General features: G+C 37.9%; 1 protein-coding gene across 1 annotated transcript in view; it reads left to right on the top strand.

Moving 5' to 3' along the window:
* Nucleotides 1–21,327, top strand: part of MSH2 (mutS homolog 2) — a 46,354-nt gene that overhangs the window by 23,722 nt on the left and 1,305 nt on the right. Inside the window, exons 7-15 of the mRNA XM_021540177.3 lie at nucleotides 1,506–1,705; nucleotides 6,755–6,864; nucleotides 8,898–9,021; nucleotides 10,080–10,230; nucleotides 12,444–12,541; nucleotides 13,560–13,805; nucleotides 15,281–15,485; nucleotides 15,854–16,101; nucleotides 20,047–20,219. Of these exons, the coding sequence (XP_021395852.1) occupies nucleotides 1,506–1,705; nucleotides 6,755–6,864; nucleotides 8,898–9,021; nucleotides 10,080–10,230; nucleotides 12,444–12,541; nucleotides 13,560–13,805; nucleotides 15,281–15,485; nucleotides 15,854–16,101; nucleotides 20,047–20,219 (1,555 nt within the window). The remainder of the gene's footprint in view (nucleotides 1–1,505; nucleotides 1,706–6,754; nucleotides 6,865–8,897; nucleotides 9,022–10,079; nucleotides 10,231–12,443; nucleotides 12,542–13,559; nucleotides 13,806–15,280; nucleotides 15,486–15,853; nucleotides 16,102–20,046; nucleotides 20,220–21,327) is intronic.

Here is a 21,327-nt window from a genome sequence, read left to right as displayed (position 1 = left end):
TGACAAAAAAAATCGTCATTTCCAATGCAGTTTGCAAATGCAGATGTTACTGTAATTGAAACAAGTTCATTTTTCTGCCAGTAAGCAAACCAGCAGCAAGCTGTCCTTTCCTTGCTTGCATGTCTCTAGATAAAATTAACTCCTCTGCTGAAGCAAAGATATTGATAGATATTATTAACCAGAAATCAGCACAGTATGTAATATGGGGAGATCTCTGAAGGAGGCAGAGCTCTTCGTTGGTGTTCTGAAAGTGTGATCAAAGAACCCTGACCTCCCTGGCATTCCAAAATTAACAATATCCGACTTCTTTTTTTAACTGCAAATGCAAAATGTGTAGAGATGGCAATATTAACTGATGCAAAAACCCAAAAAAATGTATGAAATTGTGCTCACATTCTAGTGGAAAAATACAATTTAATGCTCTGTCACTTCTTACTGAGATTTTATTCTTGCTTTCAGCACTTAAAGAATATTTATTTCACTATTTTAAAGCCCCCATACCTAAAATTATTAAAACAAAACAAAACAAAAAAAACAGAAAAAAACCCCAAACAAAATACCAAACCAAAATGTCAGGGAGCAACAGCAAGGGAAGGCAAGCTGGGAGTCAGTGGTGGCAAGGCTGGCAGACAGTGCCCTCACTGATAAGAATGCAGTTTCCCAATTTTGCCTCTAGGCAAACAGTAGTTTGGAAGTAGTTGGCATGGATTTACAGAGGGAAAATTGTGGCTGGATAACCCAGTAACCTTCTACAATAAATAGACTAGGTGGTTGGATAAGGGAAGAGCAGGAAATGTTGCATATTGTGGCTTGAGTTGTCACTGTCTCCTGTGACATCTCGCAGAGCAGGGACCCTCAGCTGCCAGGCTCAGGGGCATGAAGTCCCCATGGAGGTCAGTCACTGGGGCTGTATTCCAGAGGTTGGCACTGGGACCATCCTTGGCAGCCCCCAGGATGTGCAGCTGGCTTTAGCTGTGACTCTGCTTTGAGCAGGGCTTGGAGTGGTCAGTGCCTTCCAGCTGTGAGGATTCCCGTCCTGTGGTTCAGGCTTGCACTGCTGCACAGTGTCCATACTGGCCTTGACCACAGGGAGCTAAACTCTCCCAGTAGTGGGTTTTTTTCCTCCTTAATACCTCTTCTTCTGTAGACTACTGGAATACTTTTATGGTAGTGAAGGGAAAGGATTAATCTCAAAGTCAATTCTGAGTCAGCTTTACCTACAGGACAGGCATTGGTATTTGCACTTGGAACAATTGCACTCCAACAGTGTTCATTAGAAACCCTGACTGTTCAAAATACAGAAGCTTGACATGAGTTAAATCTCTTTGCTTTCTCAGCTCATGTGTTGTCCTGTTCTCATTTGTTTGTTTGGTTTTTTTAACCAGGGAAGTTGGCCAGTGGATACAGCCATGGAGAAACTACAAATAGAAACTGTCAGATAACTGGTGATATAAAAGAATTACAGATCACGCCATGCTAATCATGGTTATGAATCTCTTATGTAGGTTGAATTTGGTTGAAGCTTTTGTGATGGATCCAGAGCTACGTCAGTGCCTTCAGGAAGATCTGTTACGTCGCTTTCCAGACCTCAACCGGCTGGCAAAGAAATTTCAGAGACAAGCAGCAAACTTACAAGACTGTTACCGAATGTTCCAGGCTATCAATCAACTGCCTAATGTTGTACAAGCACTAGAAAAACATGAAGGTATTGTTACCCCTTTTTGGGTATTAGATTTAGAATATTTAGAATATTGTCCATCTCGGTGTTTTGTGGTATACTGATGATGCAAAGAAATAGAGCGTAGATTTCAAAAATTACTTTTTTTCCCTGTGTGCTTTTGTTGCAGGAATAAAGCTTAAACACATTTGAATTTTACATGAGCTGAAATTCCAAAATGCCAGTCAGATACTTAAAAATATTCATAGTCAAATCTTTGCAGGAAAATGTGCTCCAATTAGTGTGTAGCTGGGATGTTGAACTGTTGGGTGGTGGTGTGGGAATCTTTGACATGGACTTGTCACTAGGAATTCCTGACCAGCTGTGTGTGATGTTACACACAAGATACCATTCATACAATATTGTTGTCATCCACTTTGGGTTGTAATTAAACACAAAATGCCCCCAGTTTAAGTATTAGTGGTATAACTCAAATGTTTGAGTTTTTTAAATCATAATGCTCCTGCATTTGATACAAGTAACATGGCAGGATTTCTTCCAGTCCTCATTAGTAGGAAGCACAATGCTGTGACAAGCAAGTTTAGAAAGTAAAAAAGCTGCTGTTTTTTCCCTTTTCTGTATATTACCAAGAAAATGCAGAATAAGATCAGCATTCAATTTAGCAAGAGCAGTTCTAACCTACCAGAAAGCTCATTTCTATAGAAGCCCATTAATTTGTTAGAAATGCCCTTTGTGTAAAGCAAGCACCAAAGCCTGAAAAACAAATGTTAGAAATTGTATGGCTACAAAAATTTCTTTCCTCTATTTCAGTAGAAAATAAAGCTACCCGGTGTCTTATACTTTTCTGTACTACAGTTTTACGACTTCAGTAATGAAGCTTCTACAATATTAATCTAAAAATAAATCAGTTTTTTATTGGCTGTGTTATTTCCAAGAGCAGTTAAGATCTGAAACTCTGAAGGAACTGACGGATGTAACTCTTTTGTTTGTTTTTGTTTTTAAAGAGCTGTGTCACTCTTCAGCTGCCTCAGTTGTATCCATTTGGCTTTTCCAAGCAGACTCTGCTTGTTTTAGCCTTGACATGGAGCTCTTGGATTCCCATCCTGTACTGAGGTGTTAGTTCAGAATGCTTGCTTCCTGTATTTACTTCTTTTTATATTAGTTGCCATTTGGATCAACAGAGTCCCTCTGTCATAGCACTGGGGTAGGAAAACAATCCCATTTTTAGAGTTTTGAGGAGCAAGCTGTGTAAGGCAAACTGCTAAGCTCACCATATGGAAAAGTTAATAGACTGCAAAAGGTTCTTCCTGTTCTACACATGAATCAGTTGGACTTAGTAGGGCAGTCACCAGCAGTGTATTAAGGATAGTTTAAAAAAAGTGGCGTGTTATTTTTATTTTTCTTTGTACTTGTACCACCTGTTCAAGGTATATGAGTGGTCTGGTAATTTTCAGTGTACATGAGTGATTCAGTGTGGATCTGGTAATTTCTCTGTTTCTGACTGTACAGAATGTTGTAACTCATCAAGGGGTGGAAAGTCAGATTTTTGGCAATTCTGAGTATGTGCCAGTTTCAGAACTCTCTTGCCTATGAGTGGCTGTGGGGATATTGAACAACCACAAAATCATCAGCTGTGACTGCCTTTCCCTCAAAATGAAGCATTTTTTTGTTTGAATCCTTGTTTTTATGGATGGTGGAACCTGAGGAGGAGGGTGATGAATGAAAATGGCTTTTTTCTGGTTTGGCCATAAGGTGGGAAGGGACTCTTGAGTCATCAAATCATTTTGCTCTAGCTGGCAAAAGAGAGCAGTTGTTCATTACTCTGACTGCTGGGGCATGAAATCTGGGTCCTTACAAGATTGCTGTCTTGAAGAAGCTGCTGAAGCATCTTCTTTCCCATCTCAAACAAACCCTCTTTAAGTCTGTAAATATGCAGGTTACAGGAATTGTGTGCTGGGTGTCAGGTGTATTTTTACCATACTGTATACAGTGACTGAATACCCCTTACTGCTTGTTTCAGTCCTGTTCTTTTCCAGACTGTTGCACTGGTGTGTTACAGCCTGTTGTGATCAAACTTGGCTGCTTCCCATCCTTTGTCATATCCAACTGATTATTGCCTTACTCATAGTGGAAACACATTTATCTATCAATGTGTCATCTTACTCAGTGTTACATTTTACTTCATTTCTATTAGCCCAGTTTTCAAGGTGTTGCTCTATTTCTGATTTATCTTATTCCAATATAAGCTAATCAGTAGCTTCCATATTTTAGTGGATTTATAAGCAACCTTCTTCTCTGCATTTATATGAATTCACACATCTTAAGAGGATAAATGCATCTGTGAGTCCTGAAGGAACTGGTGTCCTTTCAGCTTGTTTATCTTTTGCAAGTGGGTGATACCCTCTTTATCTGCACTCTGGTCATGGCATAAATCGTAGCTCTTGCACCTTGACAGCTCCTGTGCCACCATGCTGAATGCTTTAGAAGAGCCCAGATTAGGTCTGCAGAGTCCCCTTTGTCTCAGGCATTCAGTATTTCAGACAGATGTTGCACCATATGGATATTACTTGCCTGTAGTAAACCTATACTATATTTTATATCAATTTACATTGTTCTTTTCATTTTACCCCACTTTCCATTGCATATCAAAATGACTGGTGCACTTAACCCTGGGGATTTGTTTTGCCTGGATAGAGCAGTGTCATTTTGCTGCCAAACTAACTGTGTGTTTCAAGTCTGAAGATTAGTGGTTTTTTTAATTGCCAGACAACATTTAAAAACAATATTAATTGTCAAGTCTTTAACATGTGTAATAAACACTTGTCTGTGCTTCAGTAAGTAAATTATGGTTTAAATTAAAAACTGCACCTGGGCACAGGTTGGCTTTGTGATCAATATGCATCTCAGCTTTTGATGGTGCATAGCTCTATTAGTCTTTCCCTCAGTGGTTAGTTTCCATCCTAATAAAGTTGAGTAGGTGCAAAAGAGGATTTTTTTTTTTACTATGCACCTTTTCTATGAGTTTATGAATACAGGTGCAAGATATGTTGGAGTTTAATTTAGAATTTTTCAGTGGTGTTTCTTTCTCATATTTTTATAATGCCAGATGTTTTAAGAAAAGCATATGCAAATCACTTTTGTAAACCCTGGTTATTCACTGAATCCACTGTTTTGCTTCCTTCAAGTGCTGGACACAGTCTGAAGTTGGATTAAAAGTGAAAATAAATTTTGCAGTGTATCAGTTGGACCCATATAAAGGAATGTATGTAAATACATCAGTATTTTATTTACTTAATAAATTAATATATTCTGATTCTAATATATTCTAACTTTTGAATGTGACATTTGCTATGGTGTCTGAGATGTACCCTTCAAGCTTAAATAATGAAATGGCATCATTAAACTTCCCTACTCAAGAAAAATAATCATAATACTACTTTAAGTTCAAGCACAATTGTTTTTCATTGGTTCAAGAATACTGAATATAATTTCATTGTGTTTGCTGTGTGTTCTGTCAGCTGGAGCACTGGGAAGTGCTAAGCCCATTCTGAAGAGTGGACATGAAACTTCTGCTCTTCAATCTCTTCCTTCTTTGTTGAATGCTTTTATTTTATAGGTTGGTTTAGATGTGTTGTCTTACAGGAGGGGAAAAAACCAAGATATTAAGAGAGCAAGCAAGAAATTTGGAATTGAAAACAATCTTTATTTCATATCTCTTGCTTTTGAAGATTTTTAGTCAACAGAAAACTCCATTTTTGCAACTCCAATAATCTCTCAACAATATGTAATTTTTTTCTCTAGTAATATATATAAGTTTAGATCTTTCACTTTAAAGGTTTGAGGGACTGGAGAAATAAAAAAGCATGGTAGAAAAAGAAATCAAACCAAACTTTTTCTTTCTACTTCAAGTGAGAGAGGAGAGATTCACTTGGGTCCTCACTGTGTAACTTCTGTAAATTTCTGTGGCACTTTTTCTGTGAATTTCTATGAGAATTTTTCTATAAATTTCTATGGCAATTTTTGTATAAATTTCTATGGCACTTTTTCTTAGGAAAGGCTAGGACTTTTTTCTTGGTTTGGTAAGAAATTGGGAAGCTCTGGAATATCCAGAGCTTAATTCTATATTTCTCCTTTAATGTGCAAAGCCCTGCCTCTAAACATTAGAGGCAAGCAACCTAATTCTCTGTGTAGTTCAATGAGTCTAAACTAATAACATTGGATTCATTTGGAGGCATTTTTTGTAAATCATATAGTCAATAATGCTAATCTTTTGGTTAAATCATAACTTGAAGTGGCTGTAAAGATGTAAACATGCATTTACTGACAGAATGTTTCCACAGGTGGCTGCTGGATATAGGTGCCTATTTGTAGCTTATGTGTACCTGAATAAAATACTTCCTTCACAAATTTGGCAATATCTGTGCATGTTGAGCTGACTGTGAACTGCTCTTGGTGTTCAATGCTTTTGGTGCCCCATGGACTTCCAGCCAATATATGTTCTATGCAGTTTGACTTGGTGCTACAGAGGATTTCTGCTAATCTTGATGCCTTCTTCTGTAGTGGGAAGAAGTGACTGTAAAGACCTGTTTATAATATGTGGTCTTTTTTGTGGAAAACAAAAGCTGATACCATACACTTCAGTTGCTATGTCCATATTGTAATTACCAAATAGTCACAGTATTATGTAGTGTTTTATTAAGAAGAATTAAAAGCTCTGAGTGTGGAAGATAAGACCTACATTCTTTGCAGAAGGCATGTCAACTTTTTATGTGCAAGAACTGGTAATATTCAGACAGCAGGTTTGCTTTTATACTGTTGTTTGTTTTTTTACTCACAGTAGAAGGGAATTAATACCCCCAGTTATGAACAAAGGTGACAGAATAGGTACAAGCTTAATCAGAATGTAGATGGGATAATGCCAATTTTAGAAAAAGGTACACGTGTTTCAGTGAAATAATCGTAGCCCATCTTTGTAAAATTAACCAGGTAACCAGTTGTGTTGTTTATCTTGGATAAGTGAATTCTGGTAAATCTGGTAAATCTGAATGATAATTTTTCCTTGTTTGTTTGTAATAGGAGCTCACCAGATGTTGTTGTTGGCTGTATTTATAACACCTCTTAATGATATCTGCTCTGACTTCTCAAAGTTTCTGGAGATGATAGAAACAACGTTGGACATGGAAAAGGTATAAAATGTTCTGTGGGTGGGGTTTACTCAGCAATTAAAGTTTCTTATTGAGCTTTGGAGTCTGCTCTATATGAACTAAATTTAATTGATCTTCTGTATTAAGTAGCTAGTAATAATTTAGCTGTATATAGAAATATATGCTGCATTTAGAAGTATATGAAGGCTGTTATTAGTGTATCAAAGTACTCAACAGGATATTCACCCACTATCTGAAATTCCCTAGCCAGTGAAAAAAATGCTTTGGGTACATTGATGCTGTGGACCTGAAACTATTTTTAAAAGATCTCATCAGTATTAAAAGTGGAGAAGCAATTTTGTCATTTCTCTACTTGTTTGTATTTTTAAAGTTACAGTGATATGTGTCAAATCTAGAATGTACCCCAGGGTATGTTTATTACTTGTGGAGTCTTTTAGGATTTTCCTTTTTTTTATTAACCAGGGGTTAGGATTATCCTAAGTGAAGGTCTCAGCTGACTGTAGAAATAAGAGAACTACCTAAACTTGTGCCAGATATATATGGCAGTAAGCACCATTTGTTGAACTTGTGAGAACTGCACTGGGTTTAAAATTTTGAACATGCAGACTTTTCTCCAAAGGCAGGAGCACTGTGTTTTCTTTCTTTGCATTGTGTTGTGCATCCATCAACTGCATTTTACTGTTTATGGAAGGACTTGTTTGATTGACATGTTGTGGTAATTTGTGATGTATGGTAATGAAGAAATTTATAGCTTTATACCAGTTACAGACCATCTGTTAATGCAGTTTGTGTGCCCTGGGACTCTCTTTTCTTTAGAAGTAACATCTGTTTAAGCCTTCACCCTTCATAGTCCAGCTCTTCAAATTTCTTTTCAGGTTCTACTTTGAAAGTGTTTTGTTGTCCTTCTAAACAGAATAACAAGTCAGTTATTTTTAGTCAAATCCCATAGACTCTGGCATGTTGGATTTGGTTTTTCCTCCCCTTCAAGGTACTGGAAAATGTCTATAGATAAGACAACGCTGGTTTTACCAGAAGAATAAACCTTGTGCATATGAACGTTGCAATTTGAACTTTGACTTGAAATTCCTCTTGGATTTTGAGGGAGTTCAAATAAAAAACGCAGTTCTTTTCTGAGTGCAATTGAAGTATAGGTTGTCATAGCAACTAAATTATGTCAATAATCCATTCTAATATAAAAAGAAACATTTAAGTTCAAAAAGCGTGGGACATGGTTATTCATTTACCTAGCTGTAATAAAAGTTGAGAAACTGTCACTTCCATTCCTATTTATCACAGAATCATAAGGGGCCTTTGAAAAACCCTCTACTCCAGCCTCCTCCTCAAGTCAGGGCAACTTCAAAGTTTGGTGGTGTTTTTGGTACGTAGCCACCTGGCAGTGGAAGCACAGGGAAAGGAGAGAAAAAAGATGAAATACGAGAAAAAGATGGAATGCTTCATCCTTGCCTCTAAAAATGTTAAACTTAGAAGGAACTGTATCTGCTTTTCAACTCGAGAGCTAGGTTGAAATTGGTAGGATTTTTTGTGACACTATGTAGGTTCCTTCCTAAACTTCTATAGTTTCTTTTGAAGCAGAAATTACTGATTCAGAAACTTCAGTTTCCAAAGGCTTCTTGTTTTGATTCACCCTATGCTCTGTCTTGATTAGCTGCCTAAGTCCAGGGTGGCAGACAGATCATGTACATGACAATTTCATTCCTTTTGACTTCCCTTTTTGCCCTGCTATCTAATCAGTCATTTGTTTGCAAATCAATGTGCAGACAACTCCATTTCAGCAGAAGGGAGTCTGTCAAATTGGTATATTTTGCATGTATAAAGTACATTATGTGAGAAAACAAGTATTTCAGATGTGTTTGTTTTGCAGTTGAACCAGACACCAACTATCACAAACAACATCGCATGACAGCATTATATATGTATAAAAAATTGAGTGTGAATTATTAAGTAAATTCATTTCACTGTGTATGATCTGGAAGATGAGTTTTTTTTTGTTATTGCTTATGTTCATATAAATTTTTCTTGTTATTTTTCTCTAGGTGGAGAATCATGAATTTCTCGTCAAGGCTTCTTTTGATCCTAATTTAACAGAATTAAGAGAGAAGATGAATGAACTGGAAGAAAAAATGCAGTCCTTACTAAAGACTGCAGCCAAAGAACTAGGTAGGGTTTGGAACTGCCTTTGATCGTGTCTCCTTTGTGAAATGTTTTGCAAGCAAGTGATAAAATTTGGTATAAAGAAGTTAAAGGGTTAAAGGATGTTTGCATTATTATGTTATTGAGTTGGGCTGACTTTGGTTATTGTGGTACAAGCTGTTGAAAACAGAGAGATTTTTGGTTTATAACTTTTAAAATTTTTTTCTAAACAACATTCCAAATAATTTCAGAAATTATCATATATATTGCAGAATCCATTTTGTAGAACTGTTAACTCATCGAACTCTTGGTTAGGTCTAGTTCTGTTTTGAGGACCTTCACTGAGATTGAGGTCCTCACGTTCTTTGAGGACCTTTACTGAGATTTTTCCCCCCTCTGTGCATTATCCTGAGTGTCCATTCAGCTTGCTTTTGATGTTCCTTGCAAAATATAATTCATAAACAAATTAGACATTAGAAGTGTTGATCATCCTATGCAGAAAATTCCATGTGCAGCTGATGAATCAGGCATTGAAAGAGCAACTTTAAGAAAAAGCAAAACCTACCAACTTCTAATGCAAATACAGCAAGGAAAATTGGGTTGTACCTTTAAGACCCTCCATTTCTTTTTTGTCTTGATTTCGTCTTGATTTTTTTTTATCATAAAGATGATATCTGGATGAGCAGAAGGAAGGCCAAGATTGTGTAGGGATAAAATGAGAAATCTTGTAAGAGAACTATGTGTTAGCAGAAGGTCACAGGAGTAGAGGTGCTATGCTAACAGCAGCAATGCAGAATGGCCTTGCATTCTGGAGAATTCTTAGCAATAATTGTGAGCCTGATTTGAATATGCAGTTTGAGAGTATTTTAAAGTAAGAGCAGGGAATGAATCCCTATATTTGTGTTTGGTCTGGGTATTTCTCATACCTGTAGAGAACCAAAGTAAGTCTACTCAATTAGGTCATGTAAGAGAGGCTAAATCATGGGAACTGAGGGCTAGTGAGCAGGAATAGCACAGGCTACAGGATTTGTGATAATACAACTGGGTTTTTTTTTGTTTGTTTGTTTTTTGTTTTTATCTGAAAGGTTTGGAAGCTGGCAAAAGTATCAAACTGGAATCAAACTCACAGTTTGGGCATCACTTTAGGGTAACTTGTAAGGAGGAAAAAGCTCTCCGTAACAATTCAAAATATGGAATTATTGATACACAGAAGAATGGTGTGAAATTTACTAACAGGTATGAGATGATATTGGTAGTTTTTTAAGCCTATTCTGAAAGTAATAGAATTGTTCCTTTATAATTATGCTGATAGACTGGATTGCATACAAATTGTCACCTTTTTAATTGACTCACAGATTGAAATATTGAGAGGGACTGGCATAGATTTTATGTTAAAAGCTGCATTCTCCATTTATATTGCCAACTGTTATCTATTTTTGGTCCTTTGACTTGGGCTAATTTCTCTGTTTTAGCTGCAGCAAGTATCATAATTGCTTTTTCAGTGAGTGTTTATACAGACACAAGCTGCAGTAGGGAAAGAGCTATTTGTTTATCACCAAATGTGATATGCAGAGTTTTGTTACTGAATTACCTCTTTTCCCCCCTTTGTTCCAAATCCTCTCTATTTTCTGTTAGTCCTGTGCATTGAACTTCAATTCTGTGCCTCTTTTGATTGATCTGTTAAAAAAATTTAAGTCTTCAGCCCAACTACTGAATTGAGGCTGTTTCAGTGTGTCCTTGTATGGACAGCCGTTCTGACACAGATCAGTTGAAAAGTCTATATTTTTTGTTGAATTTTAAGCCCTTTTAGAGCATTTTAGCAGGAGCAAGGGCTGCATCAGTCATCAGATGTTCCTCTGTTCTTCAGTGCTTTTACACAGAGCAAATGAAGGAGAAACTTGCATGCACAAAATTGGGTAATAATTGAGGTTGAAGACCACTTCATATCCCTCACTCAAAGCAGATACACCTTGGAAATTAATCCTATCTCAAGCTTAGATGAGGTAGTCCAAGGCTACCCCATCCTCTAAATATCCTTCACAGCCTCATGGGGCACAAGATTCCAGTGCTGAATTACTGTTTATGAAAACTTTCCTAATCAGATCTAATGAGAATTTTCCTTACAGAAACTTGGGATCTTAGGATCTCATTCTTTTGCTCTGCACCTCCTTCAAGGAGAGTCTGTTTCCTCTTCCCTCCAGGCTGACCTCAAATTCTCTCAGCATGGGCAGGCATCTCTCTGAGCCTTGTCCTCGTGTGCCACGTGCACCAGCTCTGTGCCTTTGTGGTGACCATTTGCTCCAGCTTCAGTGTTGGGAAAACAAAACCCAAAACCAGAGATGCCATCTCAGAGTGCTGAATAGAGGGGAAGAATGACTTCCTTCAACCTTCAACATGCTGGGTCCACTCCAGCTAGAGCAGCCAGCATAGGCTTGACCTTCTCTGCCTCCGGGCCACTCTGCTGCTTGTGTTCAGCTTCTTGATGGTGTTGTGACTGGTTTCTGTTAATCACTCACTTCCATAGTTATAAATCCTTATCTTTGAAAAGAAGGGCAAACATATTGGTTCACACCAGCCAATAATGTTGGTGTATTTCACACCAATTTACTTAAATTAACAAAGTGTAAAAACCTCAATTGCATTTTGTTTTAAGATTTACTTGGAAGATATTTTTTAAAAACATCCCTGAAATGCAAAACAGCTTTTTCTGCTTCTAAATGTGCTGTGAATCTAAATGTATGATGAAGTTATAGTCTTTTCTGTAACTGAGATGTACTTAGAACCTGTACTTTGTCATCTGTTACTTTCCCTTAGTGACACAGCCCATGCATCACTAATAAAAAAGACTTCTCTGTGCTTAGTTAAGTTATAGTTGCTTCTGTAGGTGGTCCTGGAAGCACAAGGCTGACTTCTGCCTATAGTGTGGGCACACTACTTGGGTGTGTTTCTTATTCAGTCTTGCAGACTCTTGTTCTTTGTTTAGGAGACAAGCTTGAGAAGAATAAAAACTTGTTTAAACTCTTGTCTTTATTTCAGCTTACCTTAGTGTGAAGACCAGAACCTGTTCATAGTGATAGTAATTAGGTTTTTACTAAATGAAAGAAGTCAGTGCCTTCAGATCTGATAAGCCTGTTGTAGGACTCTGGGCTAATTCCACAGTTGCTTAGCAGCAAAATAGCCAGAAATTAAATTTGAAGAATTAGTCCTTATCACATAGCAGCTCTATAACAAACATAGATGATGTCATGTGTTGATGCTAGAATTTCTGGTTTGGCCCTTACAGGTGATCTTAAATTTGGAAATAATCTTGAGGCTGTCTTGGTGTGGATGAATTGTAGGTCAGCTGCTTTGTGGTCTTTGTGCTGAACCTTGCTGACGAGGCCAAAACTTTGGCATTATAGGAGAAGGCAGAACATCACAGCTTCTAAATACTCCTGTTTTGTTCACAGCAAACTGAGCACCATCAATGAAGAGTATATAAGGAACAGGGAAGAGTATGAAGAGGCTCAGGATGCAATTGTTAAGGAAATCATTAACATTGCTTCAGGTGAATATGCCACTGTTGATGTGTGTCACAGTCTGGTGTGCTGAGAGAATTGCTGTAATATTGCTCAAGAAATTGGTGTGAAAAGTGAGGTGTGGCTTTCAGACAGCTGTTGAAAGTTTGAAATATGAATTGTCTTCTGTCACCAGACTCTTTCCTGGCATTGCTGCAGATGTGCAGTGATGAGGTGTGTACAAATGCTAATCCCATAACAGGAACAAAAAAAGGGGCCATAAAGGCCACATCTGTCCTCCACCTGACTCCTTCCTGACTCTGGGCATCTTCACCCGGACAGCAGAAAAGGTGAAGGGCAGCAGAGAACTGAAGGAGTGGGACCTGAGGTCTAAGAGCATTGATATGCAGTATAAGATCAAGTTAGACACTGCTTTTATGGCAATAAAAATTATTGGTTTCCTAAGTTATTTCCATATATTTTACTCCAAGATTGCCTACTTACAGGGCATTCCTTTACTATCCTTCACCAAAAGCAGAAGAGACACTGAGGAATTTGGGCTGTAGACTCTACTTCCTCATCCCTTTCACAGAAGTAAACCAAACACCAAAACTTCAAAAGCTGGTACTGGGGGTGCTGGGCCACCTAGCCTGGTGTCACAGGCACTGTGTCTGACAGACCTCTCCCTCCCATCATTCACACAAACACAGATGGCTGCTGTGTCAGAAGTGTCTGTGCTTGTGTCTCTCGTGTCTTTGCTTTTGTGAGCATCAGAATGCAGTGTATTATTCATGAAGGAAACTTACTGGATTTCCAGGTGAGGGAAAATAATCAACATGGCCTCACCTCCTCCTTTTCTTAGTCTGAAGAAGTCTCCTTCATATTCAAGGCATGGAAACTTCAGGACTGCATCCTGGAGTCTCCCAGGAGGTGACTTTCATGTTGAAGAAAATTGTTACTGCAGATGCATTACCTTGATGGACTCAGTGTAGGCTTCAAGGTACCTTCTCAGCAGGAGCAAAAGAATAGCTCATGGCACTGAATTTCCATCTCCCCTGTGCAAACCAGGTTATGCAGAGCCCATACAGACCATGAATGATGTGATAGCTCAGCTGGATGCCATTGTCAGCTTTGCCCACGTGTCCAACGGAGCGCCCGTGCCCTACGTCCGGCCCGTCCTTCTGGAGAAGGGGCAGGGCAGGATTGTGCTGAAAGGCGCCAGGCACCCCTGCATCGAAGTGCAGGACGAGGTGGCCTTCATCCCCAATGACATCACCTTCGAGAAGGGCAAGCAGATGTTCCACATTATCACTGGTAAATAGTTCTCTTCTTTGTTGTTTGCTTTATAAATGTCTCGAGTATTTCCAATAATGATGACTTTTTAGAAAGAAAAGCCAAGCCAACAACAAGCAAAACAAATCAACCTAATAAAATTCTGTCAAAACAATTTCTCTCATCAAGGGTGAGCAGCTACTGAGTTACTCATCTTTCTGCATGGGGAATAAGATTTGGCTCTGGAAAAGAAGGGGAGGGTACTTGTAAGCTATTATTTATTGCTATTTTTGATTATATTTTTTTAAAAAGTGTTCACAGTGTTCATGTGAAATGTTACCTTTCACTGTGGATATTCTACGTGTTTCTGTACATACAGGCATATTTGTCATAATCCAAACTATCAGTAATGGAATTGGTTATTGTAATTTTAATTGTAGTGCACTGTTTGGAGAAGGTGATCACTAATTTACAAAGAGTCATATGTGAAGAAAAGAGAAGCTGCTGGACAGTATAAAATAAGAAATTAGTCCTTCCTTAAAGTGAGACCTTAGTGAATGTAACTCCACAAGCCAGGCAAACTCAGGAATTGGAAAGCTTGACCCTGCTAAAAGTGATTTGGAAAATTCCACTAGGCATCCACCAGTTGTACTTTGTTAGTGTTTTCTTTGTGAAGTATTAAAGTTGATTTTAAATGCAAAACATGTTTCAATGACTGTACCATTTTTTACCCTTTTCTCTGGTGTAATTAGGATAATTTTACTACACACGAAAACATTTTTAGTGTTTATAGATTTAATTGATTCTTAATTTCCATCCAGATGTCCTTAACAAACGTTCTGAGTAGCAAAGATCTGAAATTAGAGAATGATTAATGAGCACTTCTAACATAATCAAAAAGGAAAATCAAAAATCTGAATAAATGCATGGTAACACACTTCTTTTTCTGGTTAGCAAAAGCGTAAAATTGGTTTTAATTATCAGTTTTCTGGATAATACTTTTTATTTAATTTGTATTTCAGTTACAATTAACTGCTTAATATCTGGGTTTGCTGATTCTGAGTGACCCATTAGCTGGTATCCAGTGTGTAACTAAGCTGTGTCATTTTCACAGAGAAATTTTAGTAGTTGTTTGAGGTGAAAACAAATTATTACAACTCTTAAGCAGAAATAAATACTGATGATGTTTTAATTTAAAGCTTTTTAGTTTTAGGTATGAACACATGTTCTAGATGACTGCTTATACTTTTGAAAAGTCCCAAAAACTTAGGAAGGCCCCTGATTTTCTGTGATCACCTTTCTTTTGAAAAAGGAGCATTCAGTAAGAAAAACAAGCAAGCCCTGTTAGCCCTGGAGGCGCTTGTTGCACCTGTTAGACAAGTTTGCTGCTCTTTGCTGGCAAGATCAAATTTCAACACTCTTTGTTTTAATTTAGAGCCTGTTCTCCTTTAAAAGAGCTGTTGAATTGTAAAAACATGATGCTTTTTAAATTAACTTTTGGAAATATTCTTCTTTAGGCCCTAACATGGGGGGAAAATCAACGTACATCCGACAGACAGGAGTGATTGTCCTTATGGCCCAAATTGGGTGTTTTGTGCCATGTGAGTCTGCAGAAATAACCATTGTGGATTGTATCCTGGCTCGGGTGGGAGCTGGAGACAGCCAGCTGAAAGGAGTGTCTACTTTCATGGCTGAAATGCTGGAAACTGCTTCAATCCTTAGGCAAGTCCTGTGCTTTTTGTTTGATTGCCTTGGTTGGGGTTGATGGGAAAGAGACATTTGAGATTTTTCTTTTGTGGGGAATCTTAGTGGAGAATATCAAGTTCTTTTTAGCTGGTACATAAGTTATGGAAGTAGCCTTCTGTTTATTCCAGTGGTCAATACAGAGGTGCTACCAAGAGGCCAAAGTCTAAATGGGACAAAGAAGCTAGTGTGAAATGATCTGTGTGATGCTGTGTCTGCACTGTATTTGTAAATAAGAGGGGTTTTTTGCCTCTTCCATGCTCTGCATCCACAGCATGACTTGTGCTACTCCAGTATCCAGAGCTCATGCTGCTGTCAAACGTTAACAAATGGTCTTGTGCTTTTAGGACAGCAACTGAAAATTCCCTGATAATCATTGATGAGCTGGGAAGAGGAACTTCTACCTACGATGGCTTTGGCTTAGCCTGGGCCATCTCAGAGTACATTGCCAGCAAAATCTGTGGGTTTGCCATGTTTGCTACACACTTCCATGAGCTCACAGCTCTTGCTGACCAAGTGCCAACAGTCAACAACCTCCATGTCACTGCCCTGACCAGCGATGACACTCTGACCATGCTTTATCGTGTCAAGGAAGGTAAGGCTGTGTCTCAACTTCGTGTTGTCCTGAGAGAGAAAAATCTTAATCTTTAAATATTTTTGAAAAATTGATTTTAAAAAAGAAAAAGTGGATTTTTTTTTTTTTGTTAAGGTTGGGATTAAATGTGTGAGGTAGTATTTTTTGTTCGGATTTAGATGTTTATTAGTTTTTATTTATACTACAGTCTTAAAAGTTGGGAGTTCTACAGTACCTTACTAATAAATTTTAAAAATGGAGCCATATTTATTTTTCCATAAGGTTTTTTAAGGATAAACTGTTTAAATAAGAAATGACACTTAAATGAAATGACACTTAAATTATTTTTGTTTTTAACTTAATAACTAACTACTTGAGACCTTCAATGTGGACTTTATCTAATTACACAATATTACTTAAACTCATGAAGATGAAGGTGAAGGACTGACTTCTGCTCAAAAAACTTCTATTTTGTTTCTTATATATTGCTGTATGCAAAAACTTTAAACTCCAAGTTTTTTACTATGTGATATTGCACATTTCTATTCAAACTACACACTTAGAATCTTGGTTCTATTATTCAGTTTTGGAAGCTTTCTTTACGGCTTCAGGTTAAATGTAGTGTTCTCTCAGGAGTCAGTGCTTTTCAGCAACAAAAAGTTAATTTCTCAGTAACCAAGGTTCCAGCATTAATGGAAAAAAATTCGCCCCAAAATTTATGTCATACTCCAGGCTTGGGGTTTGCTATATATATATATATATATATATATATATATATATATATTCTCTGTCCATGGACGGTGTGTGTGACAGGAGCTCTGTCCATGTGTTAACACAGTACAGTAGGTGATGATGTTAGTGATTATTTCTTAAGCTTTCTAGGCTATTTCTGCCATTCAGTTGATGCTTTTGAGTTTCTCCCTTTGTCTTTTCTAAAGACAGAGAGAAGAGTTCCAGAAGGTTATTTTCTCTTTTCCTAAAACAGTTATTTTAACCTGCTGATGGAAGAGACTTGTGTTTCTTAAACTGTTCTTTTAAAAGAAATTAGTGGACCTTTTATTTGCTGACAGTTTTTAATAATGTCTATTTCATTGTAATAAGTCTTAGTCTTGCATTGCCCAGTTTATACAGCTGTTTAATGTATGCAAAATAGTATGAGTAATTTTTAGCAAATGGCATCACAGTGAAGCAGTAGCCTGTTTTGTTAGTATATTATCAGTTAGATGTATTTAATTAAAGTCTTTTAGTGGATCCAGTTATTCCTTTCAGTATTAAATTAAAAAAACAATTAATTAGGCATAAATTTCAGCTATTCCTTCTGCTTCCCTATATCCCCATCATTTGTTTATGCTCCCTTCAGCAGGAGCCTGTATTTTTTGCTAAATAAAGCAGAGCTGTAACTGTGGCTTGCAAGGTGTGCCCATTTGTGGCATTCTGATTTATTTGTGAACTCTACAGTGATTTTGGATTGTTCTCACTAGAGTATTTCAGTCCAGTTGGCAACCTTTGGGCTGAGATTTTGATTTAAAATGTGGGCAGAGTACTCATTACTCTGTGTACCTCTTAATTTTCCTCTTCCAACTGCAGAGGAATGAGTTAGGTGACACTCGAATGGGTAGAACAGGGTTACTGTAGAGCACTGGCTGTCCTGCATCTGATACCTCACTGCATTTAGTCCTGTGATATTACTAACTGCCTATTGCTTACTGGCTTCTTCTGGTTTTAAATCCATGGAATTACTTAATTTCTTGCCCTTAGATTACATGTATGACCACTTCTAATTTTGTGTTCCCCTCTGTTTTGGGTACATTTCTGTAAAGCTTGGGAGACTGCTCTGAGCAAGGGGATTTGCAGCAGGAGCAGAACTACTGCTCTCCTCTGGCTTTGCTGAGAATCTGCTCAAAGCTGGGTGGATTAGCTCTATTTGCCACAGCCTTGTAACTTTAAACTCTGTGTCCTTGTCTTTTGGGATCTTTATTCCTTAGAAATTAGTTCTGTGGGTGCAATTTCCTAAAAACATGCCCAGTTTTTGCTTGAATGTTACTCCAAATTGCTGTGACCCAATTCCCAGCCAGGCCCCCTGGAAAGGAGGTGTCTGTAGTTCTTTCTTAGTTTTGTTGTTCCTCATCTCATCCAGCGCATGTTGAGCTCCTTCCACAGGTGCTTAAAAGGTGATTTGGTGTAGCATTAGAACTGAATAAAAATAATCATAAACTGCTGCAAGTGTACCTGGAAACCAAGTGGTCTTGGTGCAGCAAGAGATGGTGATGTACAGAATCTGCAAACAAGCCATCTGTAGGTGCTTAGTTTGAGGATGTTGGTTGAGGAGGGAATCACTTTTGGAACATCAGCTTGTACAATAAAGGTCCCTAATATTCCCCAGACAGCTGGGTAAGTTCTCTTTCTTCAACCTACTCCTTTTGTTTTTAAAACCTGTATTATTTTAGCTGTTCTGGTTGAGATAAGAACTGTAGAGGCCCGGTTTCATATTTTTCTTCAATCAGTTTTGCCATTTTTAGTAATACACATCTCTTCTTTGTGCATGCAATATCTTTTCATTCCATCCATTTTCATGGAAGTGCTATTGAGCATGGAGACACAATATTTTTATCTACTTAAACCTCTGTCAGAGGAGATGCAGCACTATGAAATCTTCATCTTTAAATGCCTGGTCTCCAGTCAGATATCCATCTCTCACCTAAGTTTTTGCATTTAGTGTTGTGCTCTTTCCCTTTTGGGATTGTTGCATTGCTCCTTCAGGGATGTGCATATAGGCAGCTTGGATACAGCTGTGATTTGAAACAAATAGCAGGTTTCATGTTGTTTGAAATGTATAACCAAACTTGAAAAGCATGACAAGGAACTTTTATACAGTGTTTTCAACCATGTTTTTGGGCTTCAGGAGTGACAAAATCACTGGAAGAGGAGATACATGAAGTACTGTTCTGCAGGCCTCTGCTCAGGATTCTCTGAACTGAGAACTGAGTTAGCTCTGGGTCTGGGGAGGTGTGCTTTTTAAAACCAAATCAAGAAGACTAATTCCTGCTTGAGTGGGTTCATTTCCTTTAAGAAACTTGAGAGATTACAGGGTTAATAAAATAGAAAAAGTCTAAATGCTAAGTTTTCCTTCACTTATTCTTTGGTTACCTGGTATTTAATAGATGGTTATTTAGAAAAAAAAACAACTGTCATTCTGCAAGTGTAATTAATTTATTCTTAACTCCTTGTTGGAGACCAGAATTAAAAGGATGTAGTAATATCTGTGGGAGGACAAATGGAATTATGATAATGTAAACAAATAAGAGTTGATAGATTTTATCAGAAGGCTTTTGATACTGAAGTAAAAAATTTTATGTAACTGTATATATATAATTTACACATTCTGAGCAATTATGAGAACTTTTCTTGAACACGTTATAAACAGTGTATTAATTGAAGTAAGTGTGAAGTTACAGTTGAAAGATTTTGTTATAATTAAAGATGACTCCTGGAGACTGAGGAATTATGTGGTAGAGATACAGAGGAGGAGAGGGATGATTGAGAATGCAACATTTTTAATATTTATCTATACACACACATATATGTATTTATGTAGGTATAGAGTAAATGTCAGAGATGCCTGTTTTAAAAATGCAAATTATTATATTCTACGACTGTGCCAAAATACATTAATAAAAATGATTGTTTGATTTAAGTACTAGAGGGAAATCCTCTCTGCCTGAGAATTTCTTCTTGAAGCACTGGAGCTCTGCAATTACTGCTCTAATAGAGCTTAATTAAATAAGAGCATATTCTTTGTGCTATTGTTTTGAGTAGAAAAGGTAAATCAGAAAGTGTTGAGGAGAACCAAATAATGTCACACAATTCTTCAGAACAGAGAACTATTACAAGCATGTCCATATAATCTCTGTGTAGCCATATTATCTTCTGAGAATTCTTAACTGGATTTTTTTTCTCTACATCCAGGTGTTTGTGACCAGAGTTTTGGAATACATGTAGCAGAGTTGGCAGCTTTCCCAAAGCATGTGATAGAAAGTGCAAGAGAGAAAGCATTGGAGCTGGAGGAGTTTCAAAACATTGGCAAGTCCAAGGAATCTGAAGGAGAACCACCAGCCAAGAAATTATACAGAGAAAGAGAGGTTTGCTGTCATAAATATTTTTTTAAATTTGAATTGCTGAAGCAAAATCATTTAAGGATTCAGATTCCCCAAAAGCATGAGGATAATTACCCTGTAATGTATTTTTCCATAACAAAATGGCTTGGCTACAATGTTCATTAGGAGTTGAAGAGATGTTCAGGGGTTTGATTTAGAGTAATTTCAGGTTAACAGAGGCAAGAATTTTATCTAAAAATGTAGATTTAAGATACAGCTTTGGTTACCATTCTGTAGAATATTCTTGGCTCTGCAGTTGGGTCACACCTGGTTTTGTTTCCCCTTATTTGAGTGTTCATTGGTGCCAAGTTCTTAGAGACCACTGTGATCAGATCTGTTCACACCAGAGAAAAGCTGAATACCCACCCTTGTCCTTTGTGCCCTTCTGTGTCCCATCAGAACTGTCACATCTCAGAAGCTGATCATACAAAGAACACAGCAATCAGTACCTGGAATGTCTGATTTACACCTGATTTACGGGTGTCACAAACCAAAGTTTCTTTAGAGAACCTTCTTTTGCAGGCAGTGTAGAGGAAAACAAAGGCTACAGGAAGCTTTTACAGACTATCCTGTGTTGTCTTGGTGCTGGATGAAGAGTCCTGACAGTGGCATCTGTGGCAGCTTCCTGGGAAATCCAGTGCTGCTGCTTTGTGGCTTGCATTGTTTTTATCCAGTGTAGCTGGGTCCTCCTTGCTGTGTGCGTGCAAACAGAGCTTAGTTCTGTGTCCCAGCAGTGAGCCTGACACGCCACAGCCTTGTACCAACCACCCTGATCTCCTCCTGGCAGCCTCGGGACCACTCCAGTGTTAGCCCACATCCAAAGCACTTTTTACATTTAAAAGGCCTTTGCTCTAGACAGAGGCTGTTACCTGTCACTTTATTTTCGGTTTCAGTGGTAAACTGCATTTGTTGTTGCTGGCTCAGTAAGTGGATCTGATGCTTTAGGTGAACAATCTGTGGTTTGTTCTGCTTTTTACTGCCAGAAGGCTTTCCCTCCAGCTACCTCAGTTGCTCCGCTATTACCTTTCCTGTGTCAGGCATCATGGTGAAGGAATTTTTGGATTAGTTGGACCTGGCTGCAGGGTCCTAAGCT

Source organism: Lonchura striata, chromosome 3 (genome assembly GCF_050655825.1).
Source record: "Lonchura striata isolate lonStrDom1 chromosome 3, ASM5065582v1, whole genome shotgun sequence".
Taxonomy (NCBI): Eukaryota; Metazoa; Chordata; class Aves; order Passeriformes; family Estrildidae; genus Lonchura; species Lonchura striata.
The sequence above is the reverse complement of the archived record's forward strand: the minus strand, read 5'-3'. Positions and strand labels throughout refer to the sequence as shown.